This window comes from Balaenoptera physalus, assembly GCF_965194825.1.
Source record: "Balaenoptera physalus genome assembly, chromosome: 13".
NCBI lineage: Eukaryota > Metazoa > Chordata > Mammalia > Artiodactyla > Balaenopteridae > Balaenoptera > Balaenoptera physalus.
Genome location: NC_138892.1, coordinates 48,973,874 through 48,990,624, shown reverse-complemented (window position 1 = coordinate 48,990,624; position 16,751 = coordinate 48,973,874). Strand labels below are relative to the sequence as shown.

General features: G+C 38.7%; 1 protein-coding gene and 1 long non-coding RNA gene across 8 annotated transcripts in view; both read right to left on the bottom strand.

The window, feature by feature from the left end:
* Window positions 1-805: 805 nt before the first annotated feature.
* On the bottom strand, window positions 806-8,423 carry LOC309642052. Its single transcript, XR_014252940.1, has 2 exons — window positions 8,298-8,423; window positions 806-8,091 (listed from the first exon to the last, which is right to left on the bottom strand). It is a non-coding gene; the product is annotated as an uncharacterized lncRNA (long non-coding RNA).
* A 4,040-nt stretch (window positions 8,424-12,463) lies between these two features.
* Window positions 12,464-16,751, bottom strand: part of CPM (carboxypeptidase M) — a 92,717-nt gene continuing 88,429 nt past the window's right edge. For all 7 annotated transcript variants that reach the window (XM_082422857.1, XM_082422859.1, XM_082422856.1 and 4 more), the window contains 2 exons: window positions 16,596-16,744; window positions 12,464-14,316 (listed from right to left, as the gene is read on the bottom strand). In XM_082422857.1, coding sequence (XP_082278983.1) covers window positions 14,074-14,316; window positions 16,596-16,744 — 392 coding nt within the window. In that variant the 3' untranslated portion in view covers window positions 12,464-14,073. The remainder of the gene's footprint in view (window positions 14,317-16,595; window positions 16,745-16,751) is intronic.

Below are 16,751 nucleotides of genomic sequence, written 5' to 3'. Positions count from 1 at the left end.
GGAAGTGTTCCTTCCTCTGCAGTTTTTCGAATAGTTTGAGAAGAATAGGTGTTAACTCTTCTCTAAATGGTGGAATTCACCTGTGAAGCCATCTGGTCCTGGATTTCTGTTTTTTGGGAGTTGTTTTATTACTGATTCAATTTTATTACTGGTAATTGGTCTATTCGTATTTCCTATTTCTTCCTGGTTCATTCTGAGGACATTGTACATTTCTAGGAATTTGTCATTTCTTTGAGGTTGTCCATTTTATTGGTGTATAATTATTTGTAGTAATCTTTTATGATCCTTTGTAATTCTGTGGTGTCAGTTGTAACTTCTTTTTCATTTCTGATTTTATTGATTTGTGCTCTCTTTTTTTTCTTGTTCAGTCTGGTTTATCAATTTTGTTTATGTTTTCAGAGAACCAGCTCTTAGTTTCATTAATGTTTTCTGTAGTTTTTTTAGTCTATTTCTTTTATTTCTGCTCTAATCTTTATGATTTCTTTCCCTCTACTAACTTTGGGTTTTATTTGTTCTTCCTTTTCTAGTTCCTTTAGGTGTAAGATTAGGTTGTTTATTTCAGGTTTTTCTTCTTTCCTGAGGTAGGCTTGTGTCACTGTAAACTTTTCTTTTAGAACTGCTTTTGCTGCACCCCAAAGACTTTGGATTGTTGTGTTTTTGTTTTCATTTGTTTCCACGTATTTTTCAATTTCTTTTTTGATATCTTCAGTGATCCATTGGTTGTTTAGTAGCATATTGTTTAGCCTCACATTCACATTTAATGTGATTATTGATAGGTATGTACTTATTGCCATTTTGTTCATTGTTTTGGGGTTGTGTTTTTTGCAGGTTTTTTTTATTATAGTTGATTGTGGTCAGGAAAGATGCTTGATATGATTTCAGTTTTGTTACATTTATGGAGACCTGTTTTGTGGCCTAGTATGTGATCTGTCCTGGAGCATATTCCTTGTGCATTTGAAAAGAATGTATTCTGTGGCTTTTGGATGAAATGTTCTGTATATATCTATTAAGTTCATGTGGTCTAATATGTCATTTAAGGCCTACCTAGTATTATTGTATTACTGTCAGTTTCTCCCTTTATGTCTGTTAATATTGCTTTATGTGTTTTTTTTAAAATAAATTTATTTACTTATTTATTTATTTTTGGCTGCATTGGGTCTTTTGTTGCTGCAGACGGGCTTTCTCTAATTGCGGCTAGTGGAGGCTACTCTTCGTTGTCGTGCGCAGGCTTCTCACTGCAGTGGCTTCTCTGTTGCAGAGCACAGGCTTTAGGCGAGCGGGCTTCAGTACTTGTGACATACAGGCTCAGTAGTTGTGGCTCGTGGGCTCTAGAGTGGAGTCTCAGTAGTTGTGGTGCATGGGCTTAGTTGCTCCGCGGCATGTGGGATCTTCCCGGACCAGAGTGCAAACCCGTGTCACTTTCATTGGCAGGCAGATTCTTAACCACTGTGCCACCAGAGAAGTCCCTGCTTTATGTGTTTAGGTGCGCCTATGTTAGGTGCATTTATAACTGTTATGTATCTTTTTCTTAGGTTTATCCCTTTATCATTATGTATTGTCCTTAGTCTCCTGTGACTGTCTTTGTTTTCAAATCTATTCTGTGTGACGTAAGTACTGCTACCTCGTTGTTGTTGTTTTTTTTAAATTTCCATTTGCATGGAATACTTTTTTCCATCCCCTTACTTTCAGTTTGTATGTTTCTTCAGATCTGAAGCAAGTCTTTTGTAGGCAGCATATATATTGGTATTGTTTTTGTAGCTGTTCAGCCAATCTATGTGTTTTGATTGGAGCATTTAGTTCATTTACATTTAATGTGATTTTTGATAGGTATGCACTTATTGCCATTTTGTTAATTTCTTTGGGGTTGTTTTTATAGTTGTTTTTGGTCCTTCTTTTGATCTCTTCCCTTGTGATTTGAAGACTGTCTTTAATGTTATGTTTGAATTCTTTTCTTTTTTCTGTGTGTTTATATTATAGGTTTTTGGTTTCCAGTTACCATGAGGTATCTATCTATCTATCTGTCTATCTATCTATCTACGTATCTATCTACCTACCTATCTATGATTATTTTAAGTTGCTGATCTCTTAAGTTCAAACGCATTTCAACAATCCTGCATTTTTACTAATCATTCCCCCCATGTTAACTGTTTTTGACATCACATTTTGCATCTTTTTTGTGTGTGTATCCCCTAACTACTTATTGTGGATATACACAGTTTTACTACTTTTGTCTTTTAACCTTCTTACTAGCTTTGTACATGGTTGACTGACTACCTTTACTGTATATTTGTCTTTACCAATGAGATTTTTCCTTTTGTAGTTTCCATTTTTCTAGTTGTGGCTTTTTTTTTTTTTCCACTTAGGAAGTCCCTTTAACATTTCTTGTAAAGCTGGTTTGCTGATGCTGAACTCTTTTAGCTTTTGCTTGTCTGTAAAACTTTTGATCTCGCCTCAAGTGAAAGCTTTGCCTGGTAGAGTATTTTTTGTTGTAGGTTTTTCCCTTTCATCACTTTAAGTATATTGTGCCACTCCCTTCTGACCTGCAGTTTCTGCTGAAAAGTCAGCTTATAGCCTTATGGGAGTTCCCTTGTACATAAGTAGTTGCTTTTCCTTTGCTGCCTTTAATATTCTCTCTTTATCTTTAATTTTTGCCATTTAATTTTTAAAAATATTTATCATTTATTTATTTGTTTTGGCTGCACTGACTCTTAGTTGTGGCATGTGGGATCTTATTTTTTTTTTTTTTTAGTTGTTCCATGCGGACTTCTTAGTTGCAGCATGTGGACTTTCAGTGTGGCATGCAGACTTAGTTATGGCATGCATGTGGGATCTAGTTCCCTGAACAGGGATCAAACCCAGGCCTCCTGCACTGGGAGTGTGCAGTCTTACCTACTGGACCACCAGGGAAGTCCTGCTATTCAATTTTTGTCTTGGTGTGGTCCTCTGAGTTTACCCTGTTTGGGACTCTCTGGGCTTCCTGGACCTGGATGTCTGTTTTCTTTCCCAGGTTAGGGAAGATTTTAGCTATTATGTCCTCATATATATTCTCTGCCCCTTTCTCTCTTCTCCTTCTGAGACTCCTATAATGTGAATGTTGGTACGCTAGATGTCCCTCAGGTCTCTTAAACTCCTCATTTTCTTTTCTTTTTTTTTAATTGAAGTATAGTTGATGTACAATATAAATTTCAGGTGTAAAACATAGTGATTCACAATTTTCAAAGATTATACCCCATTTATAGTTACAAAATATTAGCTATATTCCCTGTGCTGCACAATATATCCTTGTAGCTTATTTATTTTATACATAGTAGTTTGTACCTCTTAATCTTCTACCCCTATCTTGCCCCTCCCCTCTTCCTTCTCCCCTCTCCCCATTGGTAAACACTAGCTTGTTTCTATTTGTAAGTCTGTTTCTTTTTGTTACATTCACAAGTTTGTTTTATTTTTCAGATTATACATATAAGTGATATCATACATTATTTGGCTTTCTCTGACTTATTTCACTAAACATAACACCCTTCAAGTCCATCCATGTTGTTTCAAATGGCAAAATTCCATTCTCTTTTATGGCTGAGTAGTATTCCATTATATATATACCACATCTTATTTATCCATTTGTCTGCTGATGGACACGTAGGTTGCTTCCATATCTTGGCTATTGTAAATAATGCTGCTATGAACATTGGGATTGTCCTAATTTCTTTTTATTTGTTTGCTTGTTTGTTTGCTTTTTCTGTTCAGCTCCAGTGATTCCCACTACTCTGGCTTCTAGCTTGTGGATCCATTCCTTTGTACCATCTAATCTACTGTTGATTCTTTCTAGTGTATTTTTCATTTCAGTTATTGTATTCTTCATCTCTGTTTGGCTCTTCTTTATATTTTCTAACTCTTCATTAAAGCTGTCTAACTTTTTGCTCTGTTCACCCATAGAACTTTATCTAAAGTTCTGAACATCATTATGATCATTATCTGGTGACTAGGGCTATGTGCTCTAAGGGTGCCCCCTATTTGGGCTGCTTGAACCCTTCTGTTGTGGTGGGCTGATTACTATGGGCCATCTGGTGGGTGTGGCTGGCCCCATTCTGGTTGGTTTCCAAGCCCTGCCTTGTGTAGAGGCTGCCATCTGCTGGTGGGTAGGGCTGGATTACAAGGTTGCTGGCTATGGGGCCCTGGGGGATCCTGGGCTCCAGCTAATCCACTAGTGAGTGGAGCCGGGTACTAGAGTGGGTGGTTGCGGGGGATGGAGGTGGGGGAGTGTGTCCTGGATCTAATGTTGGCTTGCTGGTGGGTGGGGCCAGTTCCTGACACAGCTGGCTGCTGGGTCTGAGGTGTCCCAAAGCCAGTGTTGGCCCACTGGTGAATGGGGCTGGATCCTGGGGCAGCTGGCTAATGGGTCCAAAGGGTCTTGGAGCTGGTGTCTGCCTGCTGGTGGGTGGGATCGGGGCCTGGGGGTTCCTGGGGCTGGTGTTGGCCTGCAGGTAGACAGTGCTGGAGCTAGTGCTAGCTCACTGGTGGGCAGGACTGCGTTCCCATGTCTCTGGCTGCAGGGCCCTAAGGGTCCTAGAGCTGGTGTCCTGTTGGTAGGTGGGGCTGGATCCTGGACCAGCTGGCTGAGGGTCCCAAGGTGTCCCAGAGCTGGTTTTGGCCTGCTGTTGGGCAGGGCCAGGGCTCAAAGGGTCTTGTGACTGGTGCAGGCCTACTGGTGGGTGGGCTGGGTCCTGATACTGTAGGCTGCAGGACTGAAGTGGTCCTGGGGCTGGTGTCCACCTGATGGTGGGCAGGGCCAAGGCCCAGCGTGTCCTGGGGCTAGTGCTGGCTCACTGGTTGGCAGATCCAGGTCCTGGGGTCTTTAGCTGCAGTGTCCTGTGGGTCCTGGAGTTGGCGTTTTGGCCTGGTGGTGGGTAGGGCTGGTGCCCATGGGATCCTGGGACTGGTGTCTACCCACTGGTGGGTGAGCCTGGTCTTGTGGCTAGTGCCAGCCCATTGGTAGGCAGGGCCAGGGTCTGAGGCCTCTGGTAGACAGAGCCAGGTCCTGGGTTGACTGTGGGCTCAGGGGATCTTAAGGCGGCAGGCCTGCTGGTGGGTGGGGCTGTCTCTCCACCTGGTTAGTTGCTTGGGCTGAGGCATCCCAGTACTGATAATGACAGGCTGGTGGGAGGGGCTGGATCCCAAGGCTAATAAGCTAGAGCGAGGACTCCAAAGTGGCACTTGCCAGCACAGTGTTCATGTGGTAGAACAAGCTCCCAAAGATGGCTGCTGCCAGTGTCTATGTCCCCGGGGTGAGCTGCAGTTGCCTCCTACCCCTCCAGGACACTCCAAGATCAGATGGTGGGACTGATGCTCCTTTCAGATTACTGCTTCTACTCTGGGTCCTGGAGTATGTGAGAGTTTGTGTGCACCTTTAAGAGTGGTGTCTCTATTTCCCACAGCCCTCTGGCTCTCCCAAAAGTAAGCCCTGCTGGCCTTTAAAGTCAGAACGTCCAGGGGCTCATCCTCTTGGTGCAGGACTCCCCAGGCTGGGGAGCCCAATGTGGGGCAGACCACTCGCTCCTTGGTGGGTGACACACCCACGGGTATGGATTTTGACTATACTGCGTCACCACCCCTCTTACCCTGCTCATTGTGGTTCCTTCTTTATATCTTTGGTTGAAGATCTTTTCTGCTAGTCTTCCAGTTTTTCTCATCAGTAGTTTCCCTGTTGTAATTTTGGTGTGCCCATGGGAGGAGGTGTGCTCAGGGTCTTCCTTTTCTGCCATCTTGGCCACATTTCTCCCCCATTATAATTAGTTTTGTTAAAATAAAAATTATATTTGAATATCATCTATTTGGGTAATCAAAGGCAGTAGTCTGAATATGCTTCTTTTTTTTTGGAAGGGCCATGCCTGCCCACTTTGGAAGTACACATATATGGGCAGTTGGGAGCCTCTAAGGCATCGAATAAGACCAACATGAGAGAATGATGTTACAATTTAGTAGGGCCACGAAATGCTGTTGTTTTCCTATCCTGTTCACTTGTGTTACCATATGGCAGCCTGGCTTAAGTGGTTTCTCAACACGTGATAGTTCTGAACGGTCTGGAAGAGATGTAGCTAGTGCACGGATGGGACTAGGGTTAGCTACCCTGTCACTTGTCAGCATGAAAAGCCCTATCGTAATTGCCTGTAACTTCTCTGTGTCATCTATGAAACTAAATTCCATGAAGCCAAGAACATCTTGATTGTGATACACATATAGGTGCTCAATAAGAGTTTATTGAATGAATCAAAGCACTGGGACTTGAGTCTTGAAGCCGGCTTTAAAAGCAGGAGATTGTGGGTCCCAAAGCTAAACCAGGGTTAGTTGTTGGCATAATTTAGATTTTTAATTTTAATAAATGTTTTAAAGGTACTGATTAGTGTTTAGGTCTGTAGGCTGATGACAATAACTGCAAGTAGTCATTCATTGTATTGTGAAAAGTTGGTAGTTGCATTTTCTGGTTATGTGGATTCTGAATTGGGTTTTGACTTAGTATTTATAAAAAAATTATTTCTTAATAATTATTTCTTTAAAAAGTACCAGTTGTTTAAAAGTTTGTGGCCATATTGTCTATCATACAGCCAGCTTTCAATTAGATATGATAGGGAATTTTTGACATTTACAAATACTGCTGTAAAAAGATAATTATCTGAAAGCACCAGCACATTTAGAAGGTGCTCAGAAGTGTTTAATTATAATAACAAATTGTAAAATGAACTGTTAACAGGAACTAGCAAAGAGCAACAGAAAATAGAACAAGGGCATTGTGAAGTGACAAGCAGTTGGGAGACTCCACGTGTGTTTAGTAATTTACTAGTAGGTAATGCATTTGAAATTATATATTAAAATATTGTTAGAATATTATTATTTTGGATAAGAGAACCATAATTGATTGTTTTTAGGAGGGTGGTGATCCTAAAACATACTTGAATTCTTACCACTCTTCTAAAACTCTCCTTTAAAAATTCGTATTTTAAAAAATTGATAGACATTGCCTCTCTCTCTCTCTCTCTCTCTTTTTTTTTTTTGCCACGGCCTGTGGGATCTTAGTTCCCTGACCAGGGATGAAATCCGGGCCCATGGCAGTGAAAGCATTGAGTCCTAACCACTGGACCACCAGGGAATTCCCAGTATTGCCCTCTCATCCTTGTTTCAGTCACATAGATCTGCCTTCAGAATACAACTATTTATATGTTCACCCAACAACTTGAAGTCAGCTTATCAAAATATCTTTCATATTCAAAGTGTCAACTCTTTCAAAACATTTTTTGTTATTGTCATGTTAGGTGAATTTCATTTATTTCTCAGTTAAGTTTTAGTATTTTTATGTGCTTATTTTTGGTTCACACACCTTTCCAGGCAATACCCTGTATTAGGCCTTCTTACAAGATCACAGTAACATCTGCCTAAATTGACTTCACCACCTTTTTTTTTTCTTTTTTGGTTCATTTATAGATAATTTACAGATATCTTCATGTTGCTTCCCTGATTTAAATATTAAAAAAAAACTTCAATAATTTCACTGCTTGTTGGACATTATCTCAGATGTTTGCCTGATCATTTTACTTTTACAGCTGTCTGGAACAGGTGCTTTCTTTTCACCACTCTCTTCTCTCATCTTTCTTGCTGCAACAAAGGTCATAGGCCTCCTGAGTCTCTCATGACTTTTAATTTTCATCTTAGTGGACTGGGACAGGCTAAATTCAAAATAGCAGATCTGGTACTTACTTGCTTAGTGGCCTTAGAATTAGAGACAATAAATGCATAGAGCCTGGGATGGAGTCTGGCTGGTGGGAAGGACCAGAAGTCGTTTAATAATATCCTCCTTGCATCCATTCATGACCATAAACCCACTGAGCTAGACTTGAATTCACCCTGCCCTTTTTTTTCCCACGTTGCCTGGTACTCTGTTCACACTTAAATTCACTGCCTTGCTGCTTTGTATCTTTCAGTAGCAGATTGTAGCATCCTTTTGTGTTGCCTTGTTCCCTCAGGTGCCTCATATAATGCATTGTGTGCACAGTAGGCATTCAGTAAAGGATGTTGCTTGGCAAGGAATCAGCTGTGCAGTTTTTTCTAATTTACAAGAGGACAAGACAGTTGTAAAAATCATCCTGAAAAAATATTGTCCATACAATAAATTACTTAAATGGCAAAAGAGAAACATTCTAAGGAAACAGTGGTCTTTAAAAGTTGATATGGTATCAGACTTGTAATAGAATTGGGAAAGCTTTTCTTAAAAACAGAACATCCCTCTGTATTAAAAAAATACTTTTTTTCACCTTTTCTCACAATCGTTCATTTTTCTTTTTTAAGAGGCATGTGAGAAGACCAGGTCTCTGTAGTTAAGCACTTTAACCACCAGGTGGAAGCACCGCATTGGGAGTTCTCGGAAGGCAACCGCCAGCTCCTAACTACTGGTAGGTAGACTCCTAACAGTAAGTACAGAATACTCCTGGAAGACAGATTGCTGGGCTAGAAAGCAAAGAAATAATGGGAGTTGTTACACATTTTGGTCCTGAAATCCTTCACTATTCACCCTTCAGGGCTTCATGAGACAAACACTGTGTAAAAATACTATGTGTTAGTGTTGAAGAACATGTTCTTGATCAATTAGGGAAAAGTTTAATTAACTGAGCTAAGTTAATAAACTGTTATTTTAAGATCTGGAAATTTCAATGAATATTTAAGAAGGTGTAGCAATTGTGTACGCTGGTGCTTCTGAAATTTGAGGTTCCATTTTTTAAATCAGTTGCTTTTCTTTCATTCTAAAAGTAGTTAGTAGAAAATTTCAAAAATGAAGTAGGAAAAAACGAAAACATACTACCAACCCAAAAGCTGACTAATCCTTTTAACAGTTTATCTTCTTTTACTTTTTTTCCCCTCTATGTCTAATAGTTTAAAATTTAGTTCATTTGTGCTTTGCTTTGGATGGTGGCGTAGGGAGTAATAAATGCTATAAGAAGCTGCAAAGTTAAGTATCAACGTCTAGGGACTTCCCTGGCGGTCCAGTGGTTAAGACTCCGCGCTTCCACTGCAGGGGGTGTGAATTCGATCCCTGGCTGGGGAACTAAGATTCCATATGCCGCGTGGTATGGCCAAAAAATTTTTTTAAAAAAGTATCAAAGTCTAGCTAAGATATACCAGGAAACTCCTGCTAAAGGCGGTCCTATATAATGAATTCTCTTTTGAAAATAGAAAAACTGGCCCCAGTTCATTTTCAAAATTGAGACATTTGTCACTTTTTAGAAATTGGTACCTGTAAATTAGTCAGTTCCTACTCAGTCTTGTCTTATTTAAACGATTATTTGTTTAGCATGTTTCAGGGGGCAGACATACACTTGAGCCCAACCTCTCCGTCCTATGACTAGAAATTCGATGTTAAGAGGTTGCATCGATGAAGGGATGAGGGTTAGGGCTGTTAGTTATCCAATTCCTAGAAGAGGCAAATTTTTTATTATTCTGTGTTTCAAAAGCACTTTGAAATCAATAAAATATTATTCAAGACAAAAGACCCCTCCCTATACCAGCATTTCCCCAAATTTCTAGATATATAAGTTCAAAGAGATGGTACTAGGCTAAATTATTTAAGAAAATGGTTCCATGGCTGAGTCTGTTTGGGGAATCCATTTCCTTCCTGCTTGATTTCTCAGACCCTTTACAGTGTGCGCTGGGAATTTTCCAAAGATTTTGTGTGTGTGTGTGTGTGTGTGTTTGTGGTATGTGTTTTTTGTGTGATTTTTTGTGTGTTTTTTGGTTTTTGTGCCAGTAGGCACACTTTTCATCCATTATCTCCCCCATGGCACAAAGTAATTTGGATGGGTATATATCATATAAACTGTTGTGGAAGGACTCTCTGGGCTTTGAAGAATTATTACAATATTATTGCCTCATAAAAGGTCATTAGATTTGGTCTTTATTTGATGGCAATCAGTTCTCTCTGGTATGTGGACTTTGTACACTGGTGTATTTGTTTTCAAAGTAATGTAATGGAAAGAAACAGCATTTGTTGTTTACAGAAATATTAATTCTTTATTGAGAATCAGAAATATTCTGATTTTACTGAATTCAGAGGTAGTCTTGGCCCCTGCCCAATAACACTTTTTAGTCTTAGACAATTTGTACATTTTAAGTTTTTAATTATAGTATAAAAGAAAGTCACTGAGAAAACTTATAAAATCAGCTTATGCAACATCTATAAAAGGCTATGGAGTAGTTCATATGCTGAAGTATGATAAAATAGTTTGTGAGCAATACAGTACAATATCTGCTTATCAGTGATACAATGTAAAGTCTGTAATGAAGTTAGACTGTTTCCCCAAATTTCTACTTTAGGTGCTGTGAACTTTTTTTCACTTTAACCATCATAATTTTCTCCCCTTCCCCCAAATCTAAATCTGTCATGACATAGGCATCAACTGTATTGTCACCGTGTAGAATAAGAACCAAATTTCTCAATAAGCAACTTCCCCTGTCACAGTGAGACAATATGCTATGCTCATTTTTCTAGATTCCCTAGGAAAAGATATTTTTAATCCAGTGCCAGATATTTTTACTTTCTAAAGGTAGAGCTAGCCTCTCATACCATTTTAAGAAATATTACAAATGCAAATTTGCTTCTAGAACAAAAATGTTGATTTCTTAGACTTTCAGAAATATTGAGGCTTTTTAACATTTCTGATACATCCAACAGCTCAAGTCTGTGACAAATTAAGCACCAAAATCAACACTGATAGTTACCTGCAGAGACTTAACATTTCTCTAAAATGCTCCCCACCATTTAAATTCATCATGTTAACATTTATTATAATTTGAGGAGGTACACGGGTAAAAGCTGTGTTGCTTCATGAACATTTCCTTAAATATTATTAAGTGGTCATTCTAGCTAGCCAATATTTCAGGTTTCAGACCAATTCTGTTTATTGGTCTCTAATAAGTTATACTGCCTTCAAAATATTTATGCCTCTTGAGTGTTAATTATCCTTCCTCCACCTGGGCAGGTACCCAAAACTGGCACCAGAGTGTGGCATCTTACACCGCTGCTACTGATAGTCATAGAATCACAGTCAAGCAGAGACCTTCATTTTACAGGTAAGGAAACTGAACTGTGGTGGGTTGAATCACAGGGCTCCTGCCTCCTAATTATCATTTTATTATACATGCTATCTTCTTTTCGCCTATCTTGAAAATCTTTTACTATGTTGGTTTCTCTATAAAAGGAATTACACCTGAACTTAGAACCCGGGGAGCATAATCAACAGCCTAAGAGGGTGGAGAACAGTAGGAAAGGTGTTGGGGATCTGGTCTCACTGTAGTCAGAATTCCATGGTCGTTTTTTCTCTTGAACACGTCACTTGATGAGTGGAGGGTGTAGCTGGGATTCTACCATACTAAATCCTTGCAGCAAACTTCACTTTCAAGCACAGAGCTGTCGCTGCAAAATATACCCCAAACCTGCTCTGAACTAAATTCAGGTTTGGTTTATATTTGGTTTGGAAATTTTCTAAATTGTTTTGCTTGTCTCTAAATGGTTTTAAGTTTGATTCTGATAAAATTTCTGATTTTAAAAGCATTATTTCCTTCAGAAATTTACATTAAGGCTCATGAACCAAATCAGATTTTGGTTCATGTCCCTTCAGAATTGCTATCTTAGAAAAGGAAAAGTTAGAACTCAGAATGCCTGACTGAAAATTGTTTAGGACTTGATGGTAAATCAAGTTGAGTTTTGTATACTTTTATCTGTAATATTACCAAAATCATTTTCTGCAATATTATATTAATATATACTTTCAAGTATATAATAAATTACCACTTATTTAAATAAAAATGATCAAGATATTTAGGTTATTACCAGATTTAAAAGAGGTCTACAAATATTGCTGATATTAACATGTATGATTTTGTGCATGTAGAATAAACTTGCATGGGAATAGCTCCTAAATGCCCATGTATCTCCCTTTCATTTGTGGGTCTCAAGCAGGTACCAAGCCCAGTATAGTTTCTGTTTCCAGACCCTACAGGACTTTCAATTTAAAATAAGAGCCAAGGCAACTCACTTTCATGAGCGATACACAGCACTCAGAAACCTGCTCCCCAGAGTTGCTGGTCTGCTGTTTGGTACCCCCACCTCCCCTAATTCTTGCACATAATGTTTTAAGAGCAGCAGTTTGCTGGAGCACTTGGTTCCTTCATTCAGGTGTCACCATGTGATAGGATTTAGAATAAGTTTTTCAAACAAATTAAATAGACCCTGGTCTCAGAGACCTCACACTCTGCCAGAGAAAATCACTCATGGAAATAGAAGAGCACAGTGCAGTGCTATAAATCCCACAACAGAGGTAACCTGTTTAATTTGCAGAGCAAAGCGGGCCCCCAGGTTGGCTGGGAGGGGGTAAAGCTGAGTGGAATGGGACAATGGTCAGCAAAGGTTTCCCAGAGGAGTTGATACCTGAACTGAGGTTTTTCTTGTTTTTTTTTTTTTTTTTAAGGGAATCATCATTGATCTTTATATTTTACTTGTTTACTCTTTAACAGACTAGTCTTTGTTTCTGTTGGAGTTTCACCTAAGTAAGACATGTAATTTACACAGCATGTATGCCTTGGAGCCTTCACTTTGCAGAGTACATTATTACGAAGCACCTAATGAAGCATTATTTTCATATTTAATAGTCACTATCCTCTTTTTTTTATTGTGGTATAATATACATAACAAAATTTACCATTTTAACCAGTTTTGAGTATACAATTCAGTGGCATTAAATACTTCACAATGTTGTACAACCATCATCACTATCTATTTCCAGAACTTTCTCATCATGACAAACAGAAACTCTGTACCCATTAAACAACCTGAACTGGGTTTTAAAGGAGGAGTGGGAAAGAAAATGTAGTGGGTCAGAATGGCATTGCAGACACAGGGGACACACAGTGTGTTATGTGTGTAGGAACTACAAGCAGTTGATTGCCGATTTTTGTTTAAATAGACCCCTTTCTCCAGTGCTGTGTGGAGGTTGGATGTGAAGAGGAGAAAGCTGGAAGCAAGAGACCAGTAGAGCTGTTGCCATGGTACAGGTGAGCTATGATGGCGTAAACCTGGTGGTGTTAGTAGCCATGAAGAGAGGGTAGAATCAATCAACTCATACAAATAGCATCAATCTTTAGTGACTGAATAGATGGGATGGAGGAGGAGGAGGAGGTATCAAGGGTGGCTCCCAGGTTTCTAGTTTGGTGCTATCAGTAACTGAGAGAATGCAGGAGGAAGAGCAGCTCTGGGGAGAGAAGTATGTTCAATTTTTCAACATGATGAGTTTGAGGTATCTATGGGTCACATCCAGGTAGATGTGTCCAGTGGGCAGTCATACCTGAGTCTGAAGCTCAGGCATTTGGGGGTCATTAGCATAACAGAAGACTGTGGCATCTGGTTGCAAAAAGGCAGGGACCCTTACCTTAATTGACCTATTATTTTGGGGCTCTGTAGACAAATTTGTCATCCCATCAGGTCCATATTTTCTTGGGCCACTGAGACGTGGTTGCCTATTTTCTCTCATATTTCCTTAGAACATTGGCAAAACTTAATATTCCCAGTGCTATCATCATTTTTCCCTGCACTGAAAATTATATATGGCACTATCTCTTCGCATATAGTACACATGGCAAGGTCTTGTATATAGTAGGTGATCAATAAATGTTCATCTTCATTGCTTATATTCAAATGGCTCTCTGTATACAAAATTACCTCCTTTTTTTTCTTGCAGGAACTTCTTTCATGCTTCTCAAGTTTAACTTCTTACAAATTTCTAAGACTACTTCAAGATTAAGTGTAAGTGAGCAGTACTTGATGGGTAGGTGTCTTCCATCATTAAGACTAAATCATTCCTTTCATTATCACCATACATTGCTTGTTGCAGGATTTGGAAACAAACAAACATTCCTCTTCTTAGGGAAGGACCGTGGAGTTTATCCAGTCAAGGTCCCACAGAGGGAGTTAGAGTTGCAGTAACGTGGCACGAGTAAGCCCTGATTCAAGGTGGTGATGGGGGTTGAGTTTCACATTTTGCTTTATTTGAACAATATGTGAAAAAGAGTCACTACAAACAAGAACAGACTGGGCTTTGTTGCAGCTGAGTGGCCTTGCAAATCTCTGTAAAGAGGAATCATTGGACATAAAGGATCTGATTCTGGGATATGATCCAACTGCGCTCTGAATGGAAGTATAATATCCTTTTTAAGAGCACTGAAGTTCTGGGATTTTTGGGGAATAGTCACCTTTGTGAGATGTGGATTGTGTCCAGGGACTGTAACCTGAGAGGAAACAAGAAAGTTATCTGAGTGATTTCAGATGTTTTGTGGTGCCAACAGTGAAAAACACACTGATATCCACCACTAAAATGCAGCCTTTATGAAACACATGTAACAACCTGCCAGGTCTCCCCGGGCTAGAAACAGCTTCAGTCCTGCTCGGTGAATGAGTTACCAAGTGCCTACTGATATGGACCACAGTTGTTAATGCTGTTGCTGAGAATTACAAAGTGAAATAAAGACAGTTCCTTTATCTGGAGATGTAAGTCAGAAGCAATAGACTGATTTCTGTCCCCATCGTTTTCATGGAGTGCAAAGGTAAAGAGTTGACTGTTTCTCTTTGTCTCAAGTCTGTACTTAATATCCTGATTCTGTGTCAATATTATTTATAAGTGGAATTTTTTTCTCAATTTATTCCATTTTCCTTGCAGCTGATCTAAGTGTATATATAAGTTATTGCTTCTTTAAAAAGCTTTGATTTTACCTGGTTTTGTCCATGAGTCTGAATCTTTAGCTAGATTTATCTTTTTGGTGGAGGAAATGATCAGGAAAATAATGACAAATGCTAAACTAACTATAGACTATTGCTACTGAGAAATGCTTTTATTATATATGGTAGAGAGGGAAAAGAATAGGGAATAACATTTACATAACCACTAATTGGCATGTATTTTAGCCATTCATTTCAGCTTCCAGAGTCTTACCTTCCGCTTTTGTCCTAGAGCTAGTAACTAAAGCCAACTTGTGCTGTGTTAGTCTAACTGGAAATGAACAATTCTTAACTTTATTCTATAAATATGTGGCTTATTTTTTAAATTTTTTGTTAGAGTATAGTTAATTTACAAATTGTTAGTTTCAGGTGTATAGCAAAGTGAATCTGCTATACATATACATATATCCAAGATGTAGCTTATTTATGGGATTGCATAAAAACAGTTTATTGATAGATTCACTACAAGGAAAACCCTTTTTTTCCACAGAATGAAAATGTCACAGTAAATAACAGGAAAATGGCCTTTTTAGGCAAAGATTCATAGTGAGTTGAGGTTTTTCCAGCTCTATTCATGTCCTCAGTAGGAGGAAAGATACTCAAGAAAAGCATGAGCCCCTCACTCAAAGTGCTGGGTACTTTGGCGATAACCTATGGAGCAGGGGTTTTTAATCCTACAGAGTTTTATGAACTGAAAACCATGCCCTTTATTATGTCCTAAAGATGAAACAACTACAAAGCCAGTTTTTACTACAGAATAGATGACTACCTTCTCTCAGGAGTAGCTCTATACAGAATGACTACTATGGCTGGCATTAGACCCACTAAGCAAACTAGATGAATCTTGACATTCTTAGATAAAGTCACATCACAGAGGAAGAGTCATAATCTGGCCAAATAAATCAGATACTTATTCATTTAGTTCATTCACATAAACCCACTCAGCCTCAAACTAGTCCATGCGTCCTTAGAGGAAGAAAAGCCTTAGAAACATGCATCTAAATAAAATTAAAATCTGGAATTTTACTTGCATTGATTGAAAAACTCACCATCGTTTGCTTATGAGCAGGCTGCAAAATATGTATCACTTAATATAGTGGTAAACTTTGTGGATCAAATTTTATTTGTAGTGAATTCTAAGGAACTTGTGTCACAATTTTTTAATAGTAGAAGTTATGGTTCACAGAACAGATGTTAAACTGGTATTCCATGAAGCTTGGAAGAACTGTGGCTACATTTTTGTTTTTGTTTTTAAATTTTTATTGGAGTATAGTTGCTTTACAATGTTGTGTTAGTTTCTGCTGCACAGCAAAATGAATCAGCTCTATGTATATATCCCCTCCTTTTTGGATTTCCTTCCCATTTAGGACACCACAGAGCATTGAGTAGAGTTCCCTGTGCTATACAGTAGGTTCTCATTAGTTATCTATGTTATACATAGTAGTGTATATATGTTAATCCCAATCTCCCAATTCATTCCACCACCCCACATTGTTTATTTATTCTTATTATTAATAAGGTTTGTTCCATTTTTTAATCATAAAAGGTACCACCCTAAATGGGATTTGGCTTCTATTTAAAAAATTGCCAGTTGGGGAAAAAACATGATTTTCTGAGTTTGTTCCTATTATTGCCACCTCACTCACTCCCCGCTAAATGCAAGTTGGCCTTTTATTCTGTCCTGATGTATCTACTTTTGGACTTTCCAGACTTATTTTAGATTCTTTCTAGGTAAGTAAGTATTGTGAGTTCTATAATATTTTAATAACAATAGTTAGCATTGTATACTTACCTCTATTACATAGAACCCAGGCAAGAGAAGGAGGTAATACTCTCCAAATTTGTTGGTTCTATAGGGGCAGACATGTTTTCTGTCTTGGACTTCTACAGTTACATTGGGTAATGGAGTCCCATTCTGATCAAAAATTTGACCCTTTACACCTGCAAG